At 44.4% G+C, this 24,896-nt stretch overlaps 1 protein-coding gene across 5 annotated transcripts in view; it reads right to left on the bottom strand.

Annotated features, from left to right (window-relative positions):
* Positions 1-3,032: 3,032 nt before the first annotated feature.
* ptk2ab (protein tyrosine kinase 2ab) overlaps positions 3,033-24,896 on the bottom strand; it is a 121,958-nt gene continuing 100,094 nt past the window's right edge. For all 5 annotated transcript variants that reach the window (XM_080767110.1, XM_080767113.1, XM_080767109.1 and 2 more), the window contains 7 exons: positions 24,673-24,735; positions 11,546-11,585; positions 10,010-10,116; positions 7,178-7,333; positions 6,135-6,215; positions 5,877-5,962; positions 3,033-4,989 (listed from right to left, as the gene is read on the bottom strand). In XM_080767110.1, coding sequence (XP_080623236.1) covers positions 4,863-4,989; positions 5,877-5,962; positions 6,135-6,215; positions 7,178-7,333; positions 10,010-10,116; positions 11,546-11,585; positions 24,673-24,735 — 660 coding nt within the window. In that variant the 3' untranslated portion in view covers positions 3,033-4,862. The remainder of the gene's footprint in view (positions 4,990-5,876; positions 5,963-6,134; positions 6,216-7,177; positions 7,334-10,009; positions 10,117-11,545; positions 11,586-24,672; positions 24,736-24,896) is intronic.

The following is a 24,896-nucleotide window of genomic DNA, read 5'->3' as shown; positions in this document are numbered from 1 at the left end:
TGTCTAATTTAAATGTCTTTTATACTCCAATTTATTCGTCAATATTTTCAGATAGATAATAAAAGTAAACATTTTAAATTAAACACTTTAAATTAGATAGATGTTTCAACTCAAGTAAACATCTAAGCACTTTAAATGGAACAAAGACAGCTAGGCATTTTAAACCTTTAATATTGTGAATTGTCCCCACTTTTTGTAGCGTTTTAAAATCTTAAATAATTTTAAATAACTTGTCTTATTCGTTTGTAAAGTTACACTTTCAAATACAAAATGAAATAAATTCCCAGACACTGTCAAGTGTGTTTGAACACAGGTAATGCTGCAATGTGTTGAATTGAAATGGTAAGCACTGTAGTTAAAACATAAAACAGCATTTAAGTAAATAAACATTTTAACAGACCTTGGCGCTTCTTCTCTCTGGTTTCTGTTTGTTTGTGTGGCTTTTAAAACCCTTCAGGTGCTCCTAATTAGCAGTGGCCATTTTGCTGCTGCACTCTGGGAAGTGTAGTGTTGGCCATATATGGAAGACATGCCTATAAAAGTTCCACTCCTGAGTTTTGCCTCAACACCTCCAATCCCACTTGAGCTCCTGGTTTTCCAAAACAGTGAGGTCACAGGAGTCCTTCACTCCTGATTGCTCTTCAGATTCACTCCTGCTCACCAGTGACATCATTGTCAGGGTCTTCCCCTTTCCCTTTTTTTCATAATAACATGTTAACTTCTGAACTGTCCACAGCTTCATCATGGTTGAGTGGGGAACATAGACACTCTTTTTGGTTGCGAGGGGAACATAGAACCTTTTTTGGGGGGCCGGATGAGTGGGGAACATAGAACCTGGGGATCATAGGGATGTGCATGTTGGCTCACTGGAGCTACACCAGTGTGTATCAAAGTGTCCTTGAGTGTGTTTGTTATGAGCTGGTCCAGCTTGCTGCATTCACTGCTTTGTATTCATGTAACTTCCGGTGCGAGATTTGGCTACCATGAAAGTGTCATGGCGCAGCACAGTCATGTGACCGTCTATGACCTTTCCTTCTCTAAACTTCCTTGCCCGGAAATAGGAAGAGGTGAAGCCTTTCCACACCTGAGCCGACAGCCGCGGACGTTCTCTCGGTCGGCCAGCGTCTTTTCCGGGTTTTTCTTTAGACAGCTGGTGGATGAAAAAGAAGCTCCACCCCCGCGGCTCTGGAGTGGAGGCGTGAAGCTTAATTTCCATCCACCAGCTGTCTAAAAACCTGGAAAAGACGCTGGCTCTCTGGAAAGTGTGGCAACATTAAAAGGGATAGTACGTCTTTTTGTCACCTTTTCATTTGGCGTCGCACATCAGCACATCTCAGGCAGGAGGATGATTGCATAGGGTGTATACTGTATACAGTATACCGGTATACTACTATGAGATACGGTACCAGTAGGGGTGCTGTTGTGCCAGAGAGAGATAGATAGTATTAGTGCTGCACTGTTGCCTGCTAATAAGAGAGAGAGAGAGAGAGAGAGAGAGAGAGAGGAGGGGGGAGGGGAGTTGCAACACTCAGAGTCATGGGTGTGATTTTTTTTTTCTTCTCATGGAGCCCGGCCCAGCCAATTCGATACATTTTAGGCCTGGGCCAGAAAACGTCGGGTTCGGGCAGAACTTGAGAACTCTAGTAGAGACGTGTTCGAAGACAAATATTCACTTTGTTTCATTTCATTTCATTCTTTTTATTTATTTTATTCTGCTATTTGACAAGATTGGCTGGCTTGGCCCATGAAGACAAAATATAAACCAGTGCTTACTAGGAGGAGTACTGTACAGTTATAGCCAGTTAAGACACACCATGTGCAGTACCAGCATGGGATTCACACACACACACACACACACACACACACACACACACACACAATGAAACGCAAAGTATCTCACCTGAAAACCTACAAGACGCAACTTTTTGATATTGTCCATGTGGAAGGAAACCCATCGAAAATGTGGATGAGACGGGAATTTAAAAACTGAACAACCATGACACAACTTTTATTCTGTTCTTGTGCAAGTTCACATACTCCAATACCACATACCAATAATATGACACTATACCAGCAGGTCACCGCTATTCAAATAACTAGTGTGTGTTATTTTCCCAAGTGTCCAGCAGGGGTCAGAATGAACAAAATGAAAATAGAAAAAAAAACACTGACAAGGCTCGTTGAGCTCATTTGTCCCTCGTAATGTCAGAGAGAAACAAATGTGTTTTTTTTTTTTGTTTGTTTGTTTGTTTGTCGTCCCCCCCCCCCCCATGGAGGACTGTTTACACTGTGACACAATTCCTGGGGACGGTTTCAAAGCGTGGCACCTGACAGGAACGTAGGATATTCAAACACAAATTGTTCCAGTTTCCAGTTACATGGCTCCCTCCTCATCTCATGTTTGTTTTGCTTCCCCTGTGTGTGTGTGTGTGTCACAGAGGGACACTGCTTGAGGTTAAAGAGCAAAGAAGTGATGCATCACTTTGGGTGTCATTTCCTCTGGTATTGGTAATTAGGGGGAATAATGAGAAGGAAGACATTACGTCACAGCAAGACATGCGCCAATCACACAGCGAGGGACACCAGTCTGAGAGAGACACACACACACACACACACACACACACACACACACACACACACACACACACACACACACACACACACACACACACACACACACACACACACCATCTACACCAGTGGTTCTCAAACCGTTTCATATCAAGGACCCCCACATTGACACTAATTAGCCCGCAGATTTATTAGATAGATTTGTTTTACGGCTCTAGCAGCAGTTGATTCTCAACCAGTTTCATTTCAAAGGACCCAAAGTTTGATAATTGCAATAAGGCTATACGGACGGAACCCCCATTTCTTTAAATGGTATTTCTATCTCTGGGACCCCCCGATTTTATACTGTAAAAAAATCAATGTTAATTCAACTCCGATGGGACCAAATGGGACCCATTTTTGTATACACTCTCAGAGTTACTGACACCCCCCCCCCCCCCCCACCCCCACATTTGGTTCCGAACTGTCATTTAGCTATATGGGGACCCCCCCTGGGACTCCCTTTAAGGACCCCCTGGGGGTCCCCGGACCCCACTTTGAGAACCACTGATCTACACAACTCCCATTCGCTCACTATAGGAAGTATTCATGAACCACTTGAACCCTATAATACTCGACTTAGATGACCATGAGTTCTATACATGGTGCCCATCACTCCGATTGTTGGGTGTGTGTGTTTTAGTTTTTTGCTCCACCGTGTCGCCATGCGGACGCAGAGAGCGAACGCTATAATAAATAATTCCCAACCCTTTACGGGTATATATATATATATATATATATATATATATATATATATGCGACTCGAACGGCACAGAGTCGGGGCAGAAGCCCCGAGGCCTCGCCTCGTTGTCAATGTTTTGAACTTGTTTTCGGGTTTTTTTTTTTTTAATGCCGTTTTCGGATGTCGAGTCTATACGTGGTTTTCCGCGTCGTCGTCGTGCGCCGAGGCGTCGCGTTCTCAGTCGCGGCGGCCCGACCTCCTCCCGACGACTCGTGAAATATGGCCGCCTTGTCACGCAGCGGAAGGGTAGAGCGAGGTCAACGGATGGAGAGAGAGAGAGAGAGAGAGAGCTCCTCCCTCTGCTGATGAAAAGAGGAAGACTTATATAAAGGAGAGAAGAGAGAGAGAGAGAAGGAGGCGGTCTTATCCAGGCTCCCTGACCAATCACAGATCTTTATTGTAGCTTTTATCGTCTCAAACCGCCAACCCTCTGTTCAGCAATAGAACAGGCACGCACGCACACACACACACAGCTGAACACACCATCTTTCTAGTCTGATCTGCCGCTTGAAGGGCAGCTATAGTATACGTTGTCTGTGTGACACAGAGGAGGAGGCATCACGAGATGAACTCAAGGAATTACCCGCAGAACCTGACGTCAGCCGCCCTAGATAATAATGACAATGCTCCGCTTCAGTCCAATCTACTCCCATTCCACCACATCAGACCCCCCCCCCCCCCCATCTTAAAACCCCTTTTCCACCGGGCTCACAGAAGTCATTCTTTTACATGAGTCCTGCAGGGCCTTAATAAAACAAGAACTGTCTCGTGTGTAGTCCAGTCCACAACGTGTGTGTAGTCCAGTCCACAACGTGTGTGTAGTCCAGTCCACAACGTGTGTATAGTCCAGTCCACAACGTGTGTATAGTCCAGTCCACAACGTGTGTATAGTCCAGTCCACAACGTGTGTATAGTCCAGTCCACAATCACACCCCCACCGGTGTGCGGTGTCCCCTTGTCGGGTCCATATTATAACTTAAGATATGCTGCTGCTGGTTGGTGCAGCAGTCCAGTCCCATTTACAAAAGCTCCGCTCCTGGCGTTAGTGTTCCGGTCCGAAGACAGTCGGAAGCCGTGTCCGATCAATCTCAAGATTCAGGAGTTCATTTTTTTTTTTTAATCCTGTTCTCCTATTACGAGAGTCACAGTGTTTTTAGGGAGGGGGGTGGGTGGTGGGGGGGGACCGAACCCGACAAAGTGTCAGGATCGATTCCCGCGCGCGCGGCTCAGCACAGCAGTCCCTAAAACCCGGGATGAAAACGGATCCGACTCCACGCATGTAAAGAATCCCTCCATGGACTCAGTCTGAGGTTAAAGCAGCCGGGGTTGCCTCGCCTCAATGAGCCACCAGGGGGCAGCTGTGACTTCCTGAGGAGTCTATAGTTTATTGGCCACCGCGCTGTGTAACCCTGGTAACCCATGGAGCTGCCGTCCGTCCGTCTGTCTGTCTGTCTGTCCGTCAACCCCCCCCCCCGCCAGATAAAGAGCTCCTTTCATTGGTCGACTCCGCTTAGTGTGGGCGGGCCTGGGCCATCATCTTGAGCCGCGATTGGTCGATGACGTCGAGCAGGTTCTTGGCGTCCACCGCGAGGGCGTGTGCCGCCGTCAGCATCTGCTTCTTATAATCCTGTTGGAGACTGGAACAGCGAGCACGCACACACACACACACACACACACACACAAACACACAACTTGTGAAATATTGATCTTGTAGTCCAGTTGTTCTCAAACTTTTTCAAGTCAAACGACCCCCGTCTGAAAATGTTTTGTGCCAGGAACACCAGAAGAGAAGATTTGCGTACCATTTAACCCATTCTTTCTGACCTGAGATCAGATTCTAAAAATGTTCTTCTACATCCTGACAGTTTTCATTCTGACCTGAGATCAGATTCTAAAAAATGTCTTCTATGTCAGTCGCTCTTCGATTTTTCAAAAATAGCAGACCTACAAGCTCGAGTGGCGCTCTATGAGCTTGTAGATCTGCTATTTTTCAATAGCTAAAGCACGACATGATGCCAACACCGAAATGGGTTCCCGACCAAAAATGGGTTAAATGAATCAAAATGTCCCAAACATTTTCGATGTTTTTCCCAAAAAAACGTCAAGAATATGTATACAAGCTTTCAGAGTGGCAAACTTTGTGACTGTAGATCTGCTATTTTTTGAATAGCCAACATATACTTTTATAAAGTGGTTGAAAAGATTGTGATGATATATTAACTATACTTTTTTCTGGGGCATTTCGGCACTACAGCGGTACAATAGGAGTATGAATCGGCCCTTAATGTGCGTCACTGGGAACTAACCTACTCAGCTGGTATACGACATGAAAGGCAGTGCAGCCGTAAAGACCATGGCAAAAACTATACCTTTGCCATTTGTTCATTTGAATCCTGAAAAGTAACACTTTTGGAGATGTGAGGTTTGCAGCCTGCCCGGGCTGCAAACGAGTTGTTAAGTGTGTTTTCGGTGATCGCGTACGTCTGTACGACGTCGTCGTCGGCTTTTTGCGTTTTGAACCTACCTCGTCATTACATACTGCTGAGCTAGCTTCATCTTCCCAATCAGCTCCGCCAAGTCTGAATTCAACAGCTTCTGGGCCATCTCGATCTGAGGGAACGCACCAGAAGAACACATGAATCCACAGTTCTATGGACTAGACTAGAATTAAACATTTTTAGGTGACTAAAATATGACTAAAATGTAACAGAATCGTATTCAAATGAAGTGTAAAAGTTAATGTTGTGTGTGTGTGTGTGTGTGTGTGTGTGTGTGTGTATACCTCTCTGTGTGTGCTGGCAGGAAGCTGTGGGATGGTCTCATCCACGGTAGCCAATAATGTCCTCAGCGCAAGGCCCACATCCTGATGCACGCACACACACACACACACACACACACACACACACACACACACACACACACACACACACACACACACACACACGAGAACTCATTTATTAATCATGAACCCTGTAGCGTCCGCATCTGGGACCAGTGACATCATCTCTGTGGGGGCTGCGGGGCTCGAGCCCCCCCATGAAGAATTCCTAACACCTCTTGTGACTAATCCCACATTTTCAAGGATGAGTAACACTGTGTTCCGAACACAGTGGTAGGTACTGTTTACCTTTGTCCTGTGACCATTGCAGCCATTTTTCAAAATGGCCACCAACCTGTTATTTGCTTGCGGAACTCGACTTCGTCTCGTTCCTGACCGCATCACTGAAGTGGCAATGATCACGTTAAACCACATCCTCAAGTGTAATATTGCAATTATACAACAGTTACCCTTAAAACTAAGAAAATAGCTGATTTATTTATTTATTTTTATGACAGATGTAGTCACTACGACCACAAATGTCCCAGGAAACTAGCTAGCCTATAGCCACCGAGTTTGCTAGCGCTCTGGGACAACAGAGCAGCTGAATCATTTGTTTTGATTAGGTGGTGAATGGTGCCAGGTTTAACCCACGGCTAGAAGGCTGTTTCAACCAATCAGACTGCTTCCTCGAAACGACCCGCGGTATAATTTACCAATAACTCAAGGTCTTATATTCTGGTGACTAATCATACATGTTCAAGGATGAGGAATACAGTGGTGCCATTTTCAACCCTGTTAGATAATAATCAATCCATCAGAATGTGTAATATCGATGTAGTTACTGTACATGTTTTGCCACTCGGTGCCGCGCTACGAGCTTGTAGATCTGCTATTTTCTCAATAGCTAAAGTATAACAAAACACCGAAAGGGGTTCCCGTCCTGAAAGGGGTGGTGGCGGGACTAACGACGCTCTATATGAAACGAGGTGGTCTCGTTGGTGTACCTTGACCATGGGAACGTATTCCTCCGGAGGGGCCGGCTGGATCTTACTGGACATCTCGATCACGGCCTTGACCAATCCCGTCACGTTCTCGTACACCTTGTCGTTGGAGCGGTCCAGGTTGGCCGTGGGGGGCGGGCTTATCTCTTGAGGCTGCAGCTGTGTGTGACCAATGACATGGCAGAGAGAGAGAGAGAGGACAGTGTGAGTGGCAGGTCCTCTATACCCTCGACCAATGAAGAACGAGCAACACAGCTTGTGTCGCGTCATGGCAACAACTTAAGGTCGTCAGTGAACACAGGACTCGCTCTTCCTTTGATGTGTCGCCCAGGTGGCACCTATTAACCTAAATTGGGTGATGTTGTACTAGGGCTTTCACTTCTAGTGATCTTTACTATAGTTGACTAGTTGCCAAGTTTCTTTTTTTGTTTTATATTTGTACATTTAAAAACTGTACATTGCCGACCATAACATATCTTGACCTTATCTTGAGGCCTACAAAAACAAACAAAAAACTACTTATCAACTAGTACCAACAAGTTCGACTAGTAGTGGATTTACTAGTAGACTAGTTGAATAGTCAGTCGACTAGTTGCTTAAAGCCATTGCTTTGTAGTCATTTCCCTCAAACCTGAAGAATAATGCCTTCCCCAATAAAAGCCTTGATGATGCCGCTTAGTGCGAGTCACGCATTTATTGGGAAGGTATTATTCTTCCGGTTTGAGAGAAAGGTAGTTCCAGATTGAGGCCTGATGACTACAAAAGAATGACTGCCAAAGACTGACAATAACATGGCATAACATTACGTAACGATATCACCTGCTCCCGGACCGAATCATAAACCCAAAAAAGGAATGCTGCCGAGGCAGCAACCCTAACCCTAAACCGTAATCTTTAACCTCACCAAAACTATGGCTTAGGGCCGATTCAAACTCCTATTTTACCGCTGTTTCGGCGCTGTAGTGCCGAAACGATTTCGGCTCGTCAGAAATTTTCAGTAGCACCGAAGAGACGACTTTGGGACGGCACCCTCCCCCCCGAACCTCAAATGACGTCAAATTGTAGGCTCTACAGCGCCGAACCGACTTTTATTCGGCTCTAAAATAGGAGTATGAATCGGCCACAACGCTAACCTCACCAAAACCATGCCTATGAACCCAACTATCCTCACAAACACTATATGCCTAACCCTAATCTTAACCCTAACCACAGAAACTATATGCCTAACATATAATAACCACTAAACCACGTTGGGCCTGGGCGAAACACACCGGGGAAGAGACTGCAGTCTGCACAGGACAGGTGAACATAATTAGCACTGCACAGTCATTCAATATATATTCGAGCCACCAGGTGGCAGCATTGTCACACGTGTGGTGTTGAGTCGTGTGCCTTTCAAGGCTGTGAGCATGATGAATACGCTTCAATATACTTCTCAGACAGAGACGGCATGTTAAGCTCACTTCACAGTTCACCCTTTCTTAAATGTAAGGTGGAATGGTAAATGGTGCGTTTATATAGCCTTTATTGACATTGTACATCATTACATTCAGGCATTCACACACACAAGACGGCCGGGGGACACCAATGCAAGGCAACAACCTGCTCGTCAAGAAATGTACAGTGCAGTTTCATCAGTGTCTTTGCTCGAGAACACTTGGACACTTAACTCTGTGTGGGGTGAGCCTATACTGACTCACCAACAACTTGGGAACCTTCCGGCAGCCCAAGCGTGGGCGGCCCACTCTACAGTCCTTGTGAGGAGGAGCAGGACATGTGAAACTGTCGTCCACAGTAACAGTTTTTGTATCGAGCTGTGCTTTCGTTTGAAATGTACCCATTCTGAATACATCAATCAATCAACCAACCAACCAACCAATGAATGAATGAATCAACCAACCTCTTGTCCTAGAATGGATGTATTAGTGATGCAGAATTAATCGAAAAACGTTTGCGATCAAGATTCAGACACCTGTGCGATTACATTTCTAAATTTGATAATCATGCAGCACTAGTTGGCTGTACAATTAATTTCAGTTGCTTTCTGTTTTTTTGCTACAAGAGAGAGAGAGAGAGAGAGAGAGAGAGAGAGAGAGAGAGAGACTTTAAGAGAGGTTTAAGTTGAGCACTTTGACGATGTCTGTTTAAACTAAAGCCACAGTAGTTCCAGCTCCAGGTGTCACAATTTGAATGCAGTTAATGTTCAGCAACTACAGACTAAAGACAAGACATATTCTGATGGAAAAAAATAATAATCATTACCGTACACACGCACACGCAGACACACACACACACACACACACACACAGACACACACACAGGCCTGCTTACCCGCCAGGGCTGGGGGTCAGGGTAAGGCAGGAGGAGGAGAGGAGGAGAAAGGGAGAGAGGGAGCAGCCAAAGAAGGAAAAAAAGAAACAATATTAATGCTAGATAAGCATTAACAGTCATGCCATCATCTGTGTGTGTGTGTGTGTGTGTGTGTGTGTGTGTGTGTTAACACAGTATACTAATGCATAGAGAGGTGTGTGCGCGCATGTGTGTGTGTGCATTTTAAGACAGTATAATGCATAGGGAGGTAGGTGTGTGTGTGTGTGTGTGTGTGTGTGTTAACACGTTATAATGCATAGGGAGGTAGGTGTGTGTGTGTGTGTGTGTATGTTAACACAGTATAATGCATAGGGAGGTAAGTGTGTGTGTGTGTGTGTGTGTGTGTGTGTGTGTGTATGTTAACACAGTATAATGCATAGGGAGGTAGGTGTGTGTGTGTGTGTGTGTTAACACAGTATAATGCATAGGGAAGTAAGTGTGTGTGCGTGTGTGTGTGTGCTGTACCTTGAGTCCATCATTGTAACTGTCTCCAGTGGACAGACAGGCCAGGCTGCCCAGGTGACCTGGAGCTCCAGGTCTGGGGGGCTTCTTTGGGGGAGCAGCCACATGTTCTATAGGGGAAGACCACGTTAAAATGACACTCCGTAACCTTTAAAGGGGCATTTCACCACTGGAAGAAACTGCACTCAATGTTAACCATCCCCCCCCCCAAGTCCGTATATGGACGTCGACACTAGGTGGCGTCATATCCCAGGTCCGTAACCCAACGTCTATATAATGGTTGAGGCCAACAGAAGCTTTTAACATTGGTCTGGTTCCTATAGCAACGCCTCCAACTATGGGATTGCAATTATAATCTCAGTGCAAACCAGTTGAAAAGGAGGATTTTCAAACCTCCATAAATCCGACTTCCAATGATACTAGAGTGTATGTAGCGGGTGTGTGTGTGTGTGTGTGTGGGGGGGGGGGACACACACACACAAGGGGACCGGCCACCATGTTGAAACGGTCGAGAACCAAAAGTGACGAAGATAATCTGATGATGATCAGATTTAGCGGGGTTCATCTCGGAATTGACCCTCATTTATTTGGTGACATGAGGAAAAAAGTATGAACTTTAGGATGCCACTAAAAGGCTTCCGCAAAGCTCCGGTTAGCATGTTGTGATCCGTTCTGCTAGACGATCACCCGATGTAGCTACGGACAGGTTGCACTCTTACTTCCCGGATTTTAAATGGCCGGTCAAGGAGCCGCGGAATGACGTCTTTTTTTGCAGTTTTTGCCTGGCGAGGTCTGTGCCCGAAAACATGCCGGCAAGAAAAGGGTAACAACCTATTCATATTAGCCTGTTCTGCAAAGCTGGAAAACGTGGTGCGAAAGAGACTTGAATTTGAATCCTGACAGATGAGGATTCCACCCGACAGAGAGGATAACGTTCAAATAACTCTCAATAACGTTCAAGTCACATTTTTTAACTCTTTACAAATTATCACTCGACACTCAAGACAATGACATGCGATATAACAGGGTGCAGTACTTAGTTTAGACAGTTTTTGGTTTAGATTAGTCATTGGTTAGACCAGTCAGTAGTCCTACAACTACAACCTATCTCAAACCCTCACCCTAAACCTATAACCTCCCACGGGGGCAGCACACCTAAACCTAACCTTAACCCATGTCTAAACCAATGACTAGTCTAAACTAAGTATGCACCCCGATATAACATTCAAATGACACTCAAATGACAACACTTAGCAAAACCATACCATAACACGTGAAACCATTCAAATATAACACACACGCGCACGCACGCACGCACGCACACACGCCTAGTCAGTTAAAACATTTTAAACGATAGGAAGTATAGGAGTGTGTGTCACGCGTGCCTGCGTGCGTGAAAGACAGAGAGAGAGTGAGAGGCGAACAGAGATGTTCAGAGAGAGAGAGAGAGAGAAAGACAGACTTGACAGAAAACAACAACAATGGCGGTTTGACCTCTCAGACTGTGTAATTACATGCAGAAGGGGATCCGTCTATTACCTGGCTTGCCAACGGGCTGGTATATGTGCTGGTTTCCCGTCTGCGCGGGACAAAACAGAGCGACAAAAAGAAATGCACACTGGTTATAAAAATACACACAGCAGCAGCAGCAACAACAACATGTAGTACTCTCTATGGTACAGGAATAGCGGCGTTGCAGCCTGTGGTGGAAAGGGACTATACCTGTATAAGTACTTTCACTGTACTGGAGTATAGTTCCAATGTTGCTTTTTGACTTCTACTCCACTACGTCTCGAAAGGCAAATGTTGCACTTTTTTTTTCTCCCCTCCACTACGATTATTAGAAAACCTAATAGGTACTAGCCATGGGCACCATTTCATTTAGGGTATATGATCCTGTCGGGAGCGGATGATATCGTTACGTCATGTTGTAGTATTGTTTTGTAGTCGACAGGCAGGAACAACAGGCGGCAACTTCCTTGTCCCTCATCCACTCCCGACAGGATCATACAGACTTTTGAAACAGAGACCAGGCTTTCCTCCGAGGTGGTGGAAAGCCTGGGTGAGGCGAGGTTAAATAGGTACTATAGTTACTTTGTAGATATATATATATTAACCACTTCAGCCACCATAGTACACTTAAGCTATTTGAACAGTGAACAGATCTACAAGGTCACAAATGCAAGCAGATCTGTTACTTTTCAAAAGATTGTCACATTTCTGTACATTTTGATAAGTGACGAGTACTTATACTTCGGGCACTTTATTTCAATGCCAATACGTTTGTACTGTTACTCAAGTAAAAATGTGTAATAATACCCGACCTTTACTTGTATAACAGAGTTTCTGTGGTATTGATACTTCTACTAAAGTAGAACAAAATTAGAGTACTTCTTCCTCCACCACTGGTACAGGAATAGAAATAGAATCTCTCCCCCCCCCCAAAGAAAAACAATAACAGTTTTGTGAACGGAAAATAATGTTTTTCCGTGTATAATTATTTTAACTCGCAACAATGCAATGCAACCAAGGGGGGGGCATTGTTAGCGAACTAATTATGCTCACAAACTAGTCCCAAGGGGACATGGAAAGTTTCCAGTCCAAGCAGCAACCATGTGAGCCTGTTTTGGGCAAAGCCATTGCAACGAGGATCCATTCCAAGTATGTGATGATGACAGTTTCTGTGTGTAAGACTCGAGTCTTTTCTTTTTTTAAACCGTTCGTCTTCAAGCCATACATTCTTCGCCACGCGACGAATGCACACGCTCGCAACGCGTCGCGTTTGCGACGCGTTGTGAGCTTATAGATCTGATGCTGCTGATTTTGCAAAGAAAATATGAATATATAAAAAGGAAAAATAAATAAATCGATAAAATCTTTTAGATTAACCCATTCAGGACTGAGACCAGATTCTACAAAATGTCTTTTAAATCCGAAAACAGGGAGAAAAAAATAAACGTATGTTTCCATGTCAGTGGTTTTCAAACTATTTGTCACCATTATGTCAGAGGACTCCAAAATGTATGTGTAATTGACCCTCGTCCCAAAATATTTTGTTAATTCCAGGGATGCCCCAGAAGCAAAGATAGGAGTTAAAAAGACGTTCGCTGAACTGAAAGAATATACATTCAAAGACTTGCGCCCACATTTTTACGATTCTTTTCAAAAATCGTGAAAGCTGTTTACAGTAGCTGTTGAAAAATAGCAGATAGCGGATAGCAGATAGCTCGTAGCGCGGCACCGAGTGCCGCGCTACGAGCTTGTAGATCTGCTACTTTTCAACAGCTAAAGTATATCGTAATTCTTAAAACACCAAAAGGGGTCCCCCGTCCTAAATGGATTAAAGATTTTGTATTTCTAGCGAGGCTTGGGTTGATGTGGCTGAACAGCAGAGTATAGACAGACAGAGAACAGCCGAGTATAGACAGACAGAGAGATGCAGAGAGAAGCTATGGAGATGACCAGTGGTGTAACGTCACTAAGTACAGTTGCTCAAGTACTACTGTACTTAAAGTACAATTATTTTCAATACCTACTGTACTTATACTGCTACTGCACTATACACCTCAGAGGGAAATATTTACTTATTACTCCACTACAGTTATTTGGAAGCTTTAGTTAATGTGTAGATTAATATTATTATTTAAAAAATATATATACAATATCCACTTCAGCCCTAGATATACTTTGGCTATTTGAAAATAGCCAATCTAGCATTGTGAGCTTTTAGATCTGGCATTTTCGAATTTTGAAACACTTATGCTTCAAATACTTTTGGTATTTTAAGCATAATTTCTATCCCACGATCTTTGTGACCTTAATTTCTTCGCCCAGCTGTAAAATCCGGGCGCTATACACTACACTCCCTCTGCCAACCCGAGGATGAGCAACGGACTGACCTCATGCTTCCGTCTATGCATGAGGAGTCCAAGCTGTTTCTTATCACCAGACAGGGGGGGTGGGGGGAGTTTGGCCAGTTGGATGGAGCGCGTGGAAGGAACCAGTTCACCAGCCTCCATTTTTTGGGAGGGTACCTACCATATAGGGGACACGGAGGAGAACATGCAAACTCCACACAGAAAGGCCCTTTCGACCAAGCCCACCTCGGGTATGTATGGACACTGATGACGCACACAGGAGGAGAGAACACGCCCCCCCCCCCCCCAGTGCCCACAGCAGGAATGGAACCTACACACACGTCTAGCTGTGAGGCGGCAGCACTATACCGACTCCTTCCACCACTGGAGATGAGACACATTCCGTGAGAGCTGTGATGAACTCATGGCGTTCTGATGGGGGTCGATCAGAACACCGGAATCACTGTGTTCTGTGATGAACTCATGGTGTTCTGATGGGGGTCGATCAGAACACCGGCATCACAGTGTTCTGTGATGAACTCATGGTGTTCTGATGGGGGTCGATCAGAACACCGGAATCACTGTGTTCTGTGATGAACTCATGGTGTTCTGATGGGGGTCGATCAGAACACCGGCATCACAGTGTTCTGTGATGAACTCATGGCGTTCTGATGGGGGTCGATCAGAACACCGGCATCACAGTGTTCTGTGATGAACTCATGGTGGTTTTCTACCATCATCACAGTGTTCTGTGATGAACTCATGGTGGTTTTCTACCATCATCACAGTGTTGCCAGGAGGAGTGAACAGAACACTGGAGGAGGAGGATGATGATGGCAAACGAAAAAACTCCCTTTTACGGGAAGAAACATACTCTGACCAGACCGGTTGACACACAGAGAGAGAGAGAGAGAGAGAGAGAGAGAGAGAGAGCATTCAGGGCCCTATCTTGACTTGCACGCTGCCTCACCCCTTATGCCTTATAACCTTTTTTGGCATTTAGTTTTTACCGTTTTGAAAAAACATTTTAAAAGACTGCAAATAGCCCGACTTTTTCAAAATGGTAAAGAATGCCTATACAGTGTTAAGGCATAAGCGGTACACGGTATAAGATAGGGCCTATAGTATGTCTACTTCATGGGAAGTACAAGTGGAACATTACATGACACACTTTGACATTATAAATACAGTATTATAGTACTAGGCTGGTCGCCCGGGTATACTCGGGAACGATGCAGGTTGAAACGATGCAAATGGGGAACGACGCATGCCCCGCCACCCTGTTATGCAAATGGCCGTTTTTTAAATGCCCATATATGGAGATCTCTTGTATCTGTCCGTCCGTGTCCCTCTTATGCCCATATATGGATATACCTCTATATATACACATGTGACAAAGAGCCTGGCACTTCAGTGGAACGTCAGTGGATGGTCCAAGCCTTGTCTCGGAGGGGGGGGGGGGGCGGGGGGGGGGGGTGTCATTTTGCCAGGTGTGGACCAACATAGATAAGAAAAGGCAAGTCGGAGTCGCGTGAATTCCGTTTGTGTCCGAGCATACATAGGCATGGCTGAGGCATGCCTGTGATTGGTCTATACTGACACTGTCCTCCGAGGTGCAGGATACATTATGCTGGATGCCTGGATAGTGGTGGGAATTGGGAAATAATACAAGTAGTATTTATGGCATGATACAAGAGAACGCTAACTTGTAAGTTTTATTTTTTTTGTCGAAGAGGCAAACTAATATTGTCTATGTCGTTTGCTTTGATGGAATAATTGATTGAACATGCACGCCATAATATGATTTGATTTGGGTGTGTTCTAAAATAAAGTGTTATGTGTTGATTATTGTGCAATTTGTTTGCATGTGTGTAAACTTGAAACATTATTGTACTATAAAAAAGGTCACCATGCCTATGCTCGGACACAAACGGAATTCACACGTCGGAGTCTATGCACCGGCGGCCATATTGCAACAACCAACTCTTTGGTACATGTTATGGTAGCTGGTGGTCCGCTCAAGCAAAAACAATATACTCTTAACTCGCTGAAATCTCGACGGATTTGGGTCATTACAATGTGGCTATATGTTTCAGGATGCTCATCTGCTTAAATGTTGTTTGTTGTTGTTGTTTTTATAATCACGAAATGCCATTATAAGTATGCAGTATCATAACTACATCTCTGACATTCATAACAAATCAAACGGCATGAAAATGTATTGATAATTGAGCAAGATATGATGATTTACATGCACCAGAGACACAGAAGGGTCGAGCTACGTGTTGCAAGATGGCCGCCAGGTGGCGACATCGCTCTCCGTTGCCCAGAAAAGGGCGGACGAGCCTTTGTGCTAGTAGATGTCTATGTGGACGATAGTCTCGCGTATAGCCAGACAACTATTCCACAGTCTCCGAATGCTATAGTTCCCGAACTACACCTCCCGAAAGTTAAGGAAGCTGCCATTTTCCGTTTACAGTGAAAGTTGAGGAAAAGTGAAGAGAAGCGTGTATAGGGGTCAGATATCATCATGTCTGTCCTTGTCCCTTTGGTGTCCCTACCTGGACATAGGGCATTGCACTTCTAGTCATTTTGACTAGTAGACTAGTAAACTTTTTTTAAGTTTTGGAAATAAATATTTATTTAAAAACTGTGTACATTGGTGACTAACTATAATCTACCTGATCTCGAGGCCTACAAAATCGGGGGGAAACAAATATATACACTAGTCAACTAGTACCAACAAGGTCGACTAGTGGATTTACTAGTCGACTAGTAAACTAGTCGACTAGTTGCTTAATGCCCTGCATGGACAAGATCCATGATGTTATCAGTACAGGAGATTGTAACTTTAAAGGTAGAGTAAGTGATTTCACTTAATTCAAATATCACTTATTCTTTTGATTTGTTGTGATAATCCTCTCTACTATAGAGTGTGCTGACCATATAAGGAGTTCCTCCCTGTCCCCAGTTAACCCCTGGCGGTCAAAAAACCTTAGGTTTCGTTTTTTGACTCTCTATCCTGATTGGACGAAGGCTTAGGTCCCACAGCCAAAAACGAAACCTAAGGTTTTTTGAGTGAAATCACTTACTCTACCTTTAATGTCACATCACAGCTTTACAGGTGTAAAAAAAACAGTTGAAATGCGTTTATGTACAAGCTCCATCGGTTCCTTATAGTTCCATTCCATGATGAAAGACAAAGGGAAGGAGAAGGGGGAGGAGGGGGAGTACATGGCCATATATGGTCACATATCATGGGCATATCGGGGAGGAGGGGGGGGGGGTGATCTGTGCATGGTTTCCGTGGACAACTTGGATCTCCATATACCAATGAGACAGTTTTTTTTACGTGACAAACAACACTTACATATTTGCATCTACGCACACACCGTGGAACGACCACGGAGGGGATTGGGAAAAGCTGGGTGGTGTTGTAGAAGAGGTGGAAAAGTCCCTGGTAAGAGGAGGTGGTAAACATCTGTGGGGGAGAACGTGTTGGGAGAATGTCTGAAGAAGGTGCAAAAAAGACCGCGAGAGGTCGGAACGGACTGCTATAGCCACCCAGGGACGTGCAGAGAGTGTTAAAGGACCACTTCACCACTTTTCAACCTATCTTCATATAATAGGTCCTCACTAATAAATAATAATCATGGTAAAACGGCACGATTTTTTCCTACTCAGTCTGTGTCTCATATACCGGTAGGAGGGCTGTGGGCAGTTTAGAAACTGTCTTCATCATTAGGCAGATGTTTTTTTAAACAAGATTTTCTTTTTTACAAAAATGTTTAGATTTTCATTATCGTGAGAACGATGGCTTCCATTTTCGTAACTGAACAAAAACAAACACAATAAAAACTAAGCTGCGACGACTACAACTAAGACTAAATATAATGAATTCCATCAACAAACAACAACTAGACTCAAATGTTAGGAAGGGACCAGTGGAGGAAAAGAGATCCAGTAGAACTAAAAAGACAAGTCATTTTATGCTTGGTTTGCCCAGCTATACAAGCTCACAACACGCATTGTGAGCTTGTAGATCGGCTATTTCCAGAGTGTAAAATCGGGCATTACGACGCCACCGAGGCCCACCAAAGCACACTTTAGTCGACAAAATACTGTAAGATGCACTCGACTGAAATCGTATGATACTTATAGTCGACAAAAAAAATAGAGTTTTATTCCAAAAGACTGCGACTACAACGAAATCAAAAACTTGGCTGTCAAAATCGACACCGCTGCGGATCCGTCTCTCGCGGTATAAACGCCATGTCCATAATGGGACGTCGGGTGTTGTTGTGACATGTACAGTATTTACAGTAACAAAGAACGAACAACCACAGACTGGTCGCCCTGCGTGGTCTCAGCCCAGAGGTTTTTCTGTAGGCGGAGACAAACGTGTCTGCGGCTCTTCTACTATACAGTCGAATGGGAAAGTGACTGACGTTCGTCTGCTCAAACGTTATTACTCTTTTATACCTGCTTTTTTTCCTTTTTTTTTTACCAACAATAACTTTACAAAGATATCCCGGAAACATCGGGGACGGACATGTGCAGTTTATGGCTGCTCCAACACAACAGTATAGTTTGTTGTTGTGCATTTAGTGCATTTGGTCTGTAGAACATAATAATCCATAAAGTAGTGTGGTTCTAGGCCTCACTCACACTTAAGACACACTTGTGTCCTGTGTCTTCTGTGTGTCATGGCTGCCTCCATGATACATTCCCGTCTTAACGGCTGTCATAATAAATATTGGTACTCTGGCTATTGGTGTGTGCGGCCACCTTCTTGTTTTTTTCAATATCTCCTCTACGCCTCCATGCGACAGCCATGCGACGAGGTTGTGTCTTCCAAACCACGTGACTCCCGTTGGAAATGCATTGAGGCGGCCGCGCATGACACACAGAAGACAACAGGAAGACGACACGAGTATATGTCTCGCATGTGTGAGTGAGGCCTTAAGAGCGTGTTGTTATGAGTGACATACAGTACTATAGACTGTAGAACATATACTGTAGAAGCCAAGGTGTGGTTTCTCTTTTTTCTCTCGGGGGTGGAAGAGAGGGACGGAGTCAGAGAGAGAGGGTTTTAGGAAACCTCGCTCGCCTCGGTGCCACGACGGGACTGTTATGGTCTGACAACCACCGACACCCAAAATACAGCCGCACGCACGCATGCACGCACACACACACACGCACACACACGCACACACGCACGCACGCACACAAGCGCTTGCATGTATGAAAGAAAAAACATTCTTTCCCCTGAGACACACACACTGGTACATGCAGACACACACGCAAGCACGCATGCATGTACTGTACTGTACTGTACACACACACACACACACACACACACACACACACACTTCTCCCCACCACAAACCACAGCCATTCAATGGGAGGATGATAAACAGAGAGAGAGAGAGAGATGAACGACAGAGACCAAAATATGGAATCCATGGCAGCTCCACACACGCCTTCCACTGGACTATGTTCCACAAGTACTGCAGTAAACACGCTCTACAGTATGTTCCACAAGTACTACAGCACCACAGTGTACAGTACTACAAACTCCACAGTACCACAGTATACACTATACGGCAGTGTTGTTTTGGTCGACTAAAACTATAGAGGAAAAATGTTCGTCGGCTACCTTTTTTCACTGACTAAAACTAAATGGAAACTAAGCTGCGATGACTAAAACTATAAGAACCAAACATACTGACAATTTCGTCAACAAATAAAAACCAGACTAGTAAATGTTAGGAAGCTTGGGGCATGTGAAAAGGAGATCCAGTATAAGTCATTGACATGCTGAAAATGGCAGATCTACAAGCTCACAGCGCGTCGTTGTGAGCTTGTAGATCGGCTATTTTCAGCAAGTGTAAAATCAGTCATCATTACGACGACATCAAGGCCCGCCAAAATACACGTCAGTCGTCTACTAAATCAACTGTAGATTTAGTCGACTAAAATCACACTGCATTTAGTCGACTAAAACTACACTAAAACATTCCAGGTGACTAAAATGTGACTAAAAAGTTTCATTCCAAAGACAAATGACTACACTAAAATAGACATTTTCTGCCAAAAACAACACTGATGAAGACAAGCAAGTAAGCATGGGCGGCTGGTTGTGTGGAGTTCTGCACACTAAGTCATGTTTCTGCCTCCAATGTATCATGATGATGAGAGACCAGGAGAGCTGAATCATCAGCCCAAAAGCAACGGGTTACAATAAAAAAGGCATGACTTCATGTCCTTCGTGACGTCGATGTTGTAGCATCTCAGATAGACTGGACTGGACTGAGGACGACAGGGCAGAGTCCATGATGATTGGACAGAGTTTAAGCGACGGACGTATAGTTTGGACGCTGAGAGACTATAACACCCGTCTTTAAAACCTCTTATATACTTAAACCCTCCAGGTTTCAGTGGTTATACCCAAAATGTAGTGTACAGGTCGAGACCTAGAAGAGAAATTAAGACGTTTACCCGGGACGCAAACTATAGTGAAGATAGCAGATCTACAAGCGCACAACGCTTCTTAGATTTGTTTGTTTGTTATAAAATGTATAGGCTGCTATTACTACTATTTTACTATACTAATTATTTAAAAAATAATCTTCTGACATATATTTTTTTAAATGTAGGAAAAGACACATTTTTACTCGAGTCTTGGCCCACACGAATTGTTCCGTGACCCACACATGGGACCCGGCCCACTGTTTTGGAACCAGTGTTCTAGTCTATTCTATTTGACCTGCGTTGGCTGGCTCTGTATACTTTCTCCACTCTAGTCTACACCAGATCTCGTCGACGCGTTGTTGTGCGAGCTTCTGTAGATCGGCTATTTCGGGGCGAATGTTCCCTCCGGAATGAGAGATGCTTAAGGGTCAAACTGGCGTAGCTTGCTGTGACTGCAACGTGACCGTCATCCAACTTTCTTTGAGACAAACTCCACGGCCTGGACGTTATATCACAGCCTGAGCCTTAGAGAGCTCCGTCTCTCTACTGTGTAATTACACAGAGGAGGCAGACAGACTGGGGCAGGGCCCAGTAAAACCAGAGGCTGCTAGCCTAGCGCGCTACAGAGGCAGACAAACGGGGACAGGGCCCAGTAAACCAGAGGCTGCTAGCCTAGCGTGCTACAGAGGCAGACAGACTGGGGCAGGGCCCAGTAAACCAGAGGCTGCTAGCCTAGTGTGCTACAGAGGCAGACACACTGGGGCAGGGCCCAGTAAACCAGCCAGAGGCTGCTAGCCTAGCGCGCTACAGAGGCAGACACACTGGGGCAGGGCCCAGTAAACCAGAGGCTGCTAGCCTAGCGCGCTACAGAGGCAGACACACTGGGGCAGGGCCCAGTAAACCAGCCAGAGGCTGCTAGCCTAGCACGCTACAGAGGCAGACAGACTGGGGCAAGGCCCAGTAAACGAGCTAGAGGCTGCTAGCCTAGCACACTACAGAGGCAGACAGACTGGGGCAGGGCCCAGTAAACCAGCCAGAGGCTGCTAGCCTAGCGCGCTACAGAGGCAGACAGACTGGGACACAGTGGGGCAGGGCCCAGTAAACCAGAGGCTGTATAGCCTAGCGTGCTACAGAGGCAGACAGACTGGGGCAAGGCCTAGTAAACCAGCTAGAGGCTGCTAGCCTAGCACGCTGCTTTACTGTGGCATAACGTGGTGCGAGCACACATGGGAGACGAGATGGCTGCTGGGGGTCCTTTCCGAAGCAAATTGAGGAAAGAATTTGACCACCGTAACACTATATTATACGTCGAACATAGCCAATCCATAGCCAATACAATTAGCTTGTAGATCTGCCACTTAAATAATAATAATATTACATTAAATTCCAAAATTAACTTGTAGAGTGGCTTTTTTGGAAAATAAATGTTGATGTTGTGGGCGTCCATCTTGTGCTAAATGAATAGCGTCAATGCTAGCGAGCTAAAATATAGCCATCCTTGCTCTAGAAAGCGCCAATGTTTCCATCTAGACCACCGGATAATCAGCAAAGACCTCCGAACATCGCGCTAATTGACCAAACCATGGAGAGCTCCGTAGATTAGGAGTTAATCAGCTTTTTAGTCTGCCTGTATAATGGGAGGTGGACGGCAGCACGGTTGCACAATCCGGTCTATACTAGGGTCGCTAAAAAAAAGGAAAGGCCAAGCAAAAAAAGAAAGAAAGAAAAATAAATCAGCGATCCGGTTTGATATCAATAATAAAGCTTATCAGACGAAACGTTCCGCCAGGAGCAGTTACTGTTAATGTATTAATCCAGAGCGATTTACCATACACAAGAACACCACATTCTAGGAGTAAATTAAGAACCTAGCACCCGTCTAACAGTAGAATATCCGTACATTGAAACCATAGACTCAGAGTGCTGTAAAAACAAAACAAAAAGACAAAAACAAACAAACTTGGAAAAGTTTAGAAAATATTCAGCAAATCGAGTCTCTTATGGACTAGAGGTCCCTATGCCCAGGCACAACATATTTAAAACCCATTTAGGCCCGACGTCGAAAAAAAAAAAAAAAAAAAAAATCCTGACAGTTTTCTGAAAAACCTTATGTTTCTGTATCAGTGTGGTGCTCAATATTTCATGTCAAGGACCACAACAATTATAATATGTAAATACGCCTCCGCCCCACCATCTGAAATTATGTTGTTCCAGGGACCTCCCCAGAAGAGAAGCAAAGATTTGGAGTTAAAATGTTCACTCCGTAATAATATATATTCAAAGATTTGGGGCACATTTTCACGATTAAAATAAATAAATAGCGGACCTACAAGTTCATAGCGCGGCACTCGGTGGCGCGCTATGAGCTTGTAGATCTGCTATTTTTCAATAGCTAAAGTATAACATAATGCTTTAAAACACCAAAACGCCCCAAATTGGTTTAACAAATCGTCTCTCATGGACTAGAGGTCCCTGCCCAGGCACAACATATTTTCAGACGACATGAAGACGCTTGAGAAGCATCGGTCTTCTCGCAGCAGCTTATTCTATTAATAAAATAACGGACAACAAAAAAAACCCACACAGAACATTCCTGTGAGAATCCGTTGACCTTTGGCCCCGTGACCGGCCTCCCGGAATAACGGGTCACAACTTCCTGGTCGCTAGCCTGTGGCCAATCTATAATCCAAACAAACAACGGGGGCCTCTCGGCCAATCAGAGGTCGGCGGCTCTGCCATCGTTTATCTGCAGCAGAACGTTGCTCGTTTGCTTATTAGAACAACATAAACGACGCTAAAAAATGACATCATTTACTAATGTTTTCATTAGGACAAAAACAAAGATATTTTCCGTTCCATTATCCGTCAAGGACGGACAGGGAATAGACCAGTGGTTTCCAAACCAGCGGTCCAGGGACTGTAGTCCTCGAGGGGGTTCCTGGTGGTCCCCAACTCATTTTGTTAGTTGGTAACCAAATGGACCATCTTTAACCCGTTTTCTGAAAATCCCCATGTCATTCTCAAACATTTTCATGTCAAAGACCCCCAAAAATAGATGTAATTGGCCGCTGACCCCCCCATCTGAAGATATGTTGTTCAGGGGACCCCCTTCCCCAGAAGCAAAGATTCGAGTTAAAAACGTTAAAGAATATATATTCAAAGATTTGCACCACATTTTCACGATATTAAAAAAAAAAATAGCAGGTCTACAAGCTCGTAGCACTCGGTGCCGCGCTATGAGCTTGTAGATCTGCTATTATTTTTCAATAGCTAAAGTATAACATTACTGTAATGCTTAAAACTCCAAAAGTGGTTCCCGTACAGAATGGATTAACTCTAGAGAGCGTAGTTAAATTATTGTTAAACATCTGCATTACATTAATTTACAAGAAGTACTACACAATTGGAGAATGTAAAATAATTGTAATAATTATTTTGAACAACATTTGCCATGTTATCTCTCCTTAAATGCTACCACAGCATCGTATCCAACGGTGCCGTACAGTAGGACAAAATCCTATCCAACATAAACTAAATATTCTCTATCCTGTTTTTGGGTCTGATAAGAGAGGCTAATTAATTATGCAAAGGGCTGAAAACCACTGAAATAGACCATAGAGATGGACTCAAACCCATGATGTCACAACTACATGCTTTGATCAGAATACAGTCAGACGCCATTGTTAGTACTGACTCTGACCGACACCGTGAATTCGCAAGGGATCAGATTCAGGATCAGATTTTGTGTGTTCAGACACCGTCGATCTGCATAGGTTGTTAATGATGTTAACGACACCGGCGTTAACATCAGATTCAAATCACTTTTACGATTGTGTCGCTCACCGACACAGCAGATCTACAAGTTGTGTGACGTGGCCGTTTTAGTCTAATAATAATATTAAGAAGTAGTGAACTGAAAAGAGCCGGTATGTTGTGCGCTTGTAGATCTAGCTATTTTTCACTAGTTTTGGGTCCCGGGCAAACCGGTCTAATATCTCTCGTGGATCTCGACGTTGAAAGGTTTGTGGGAGCCAATGACCTCAAGAGATGCGAAGAGAGACAGTGAAGGTATAGAGGAAGATAACAGGGTGAACTGACTGATGTACCCGCCAGTGTTGTTTTCGTCGACTAAAACTAAGGCGAAAAATGTTCGTCGACTACCTATTTTCATTGACAAAAACAAACTGGATGAAAACTAAGCTACGATGGTAGCTGGTTCTATTGGTACCCGCTATATATGTCCATGGTACAAACACCCACTTGAGGAAACTCAAATACTAAATAAATGAATGGGGAAATTAATAACCACGTTGTTTTAATAGACAAGTAACTTACTGGAGGTTGGAGGCCACAGTCGTCTCTGTCGAGACTCCCCCTGGACGTCCTGATGTCTGGCTTCTACAACGCACACGCGCAGACACACACACACACACGCACACACAAACGCACACACAAAGACATGCTGAATGTACATTCGGTTAACCGTTTCATGTTGCGTTTCCATTCAGTTTCATTTCGTTTGTATGAACCTCAGACTGACTGACTGACTGAACAGATAA

Source organism: Protomyctophum bolini, assembly GCF_963924005.1.
Source record: "Protomyctophum bolini genome assembly, chromosome: 7".
Classification (NCBI taxonomy): Eukaryota; Metazoa; Chordata; class Actinopteri; order Myctophiformes; family Myctophidae; genus Protomyctophum; species Protomyctophum bolini.
This window is presented reverse-complemented; position numbering and strand designations above follow the sequence as displayed.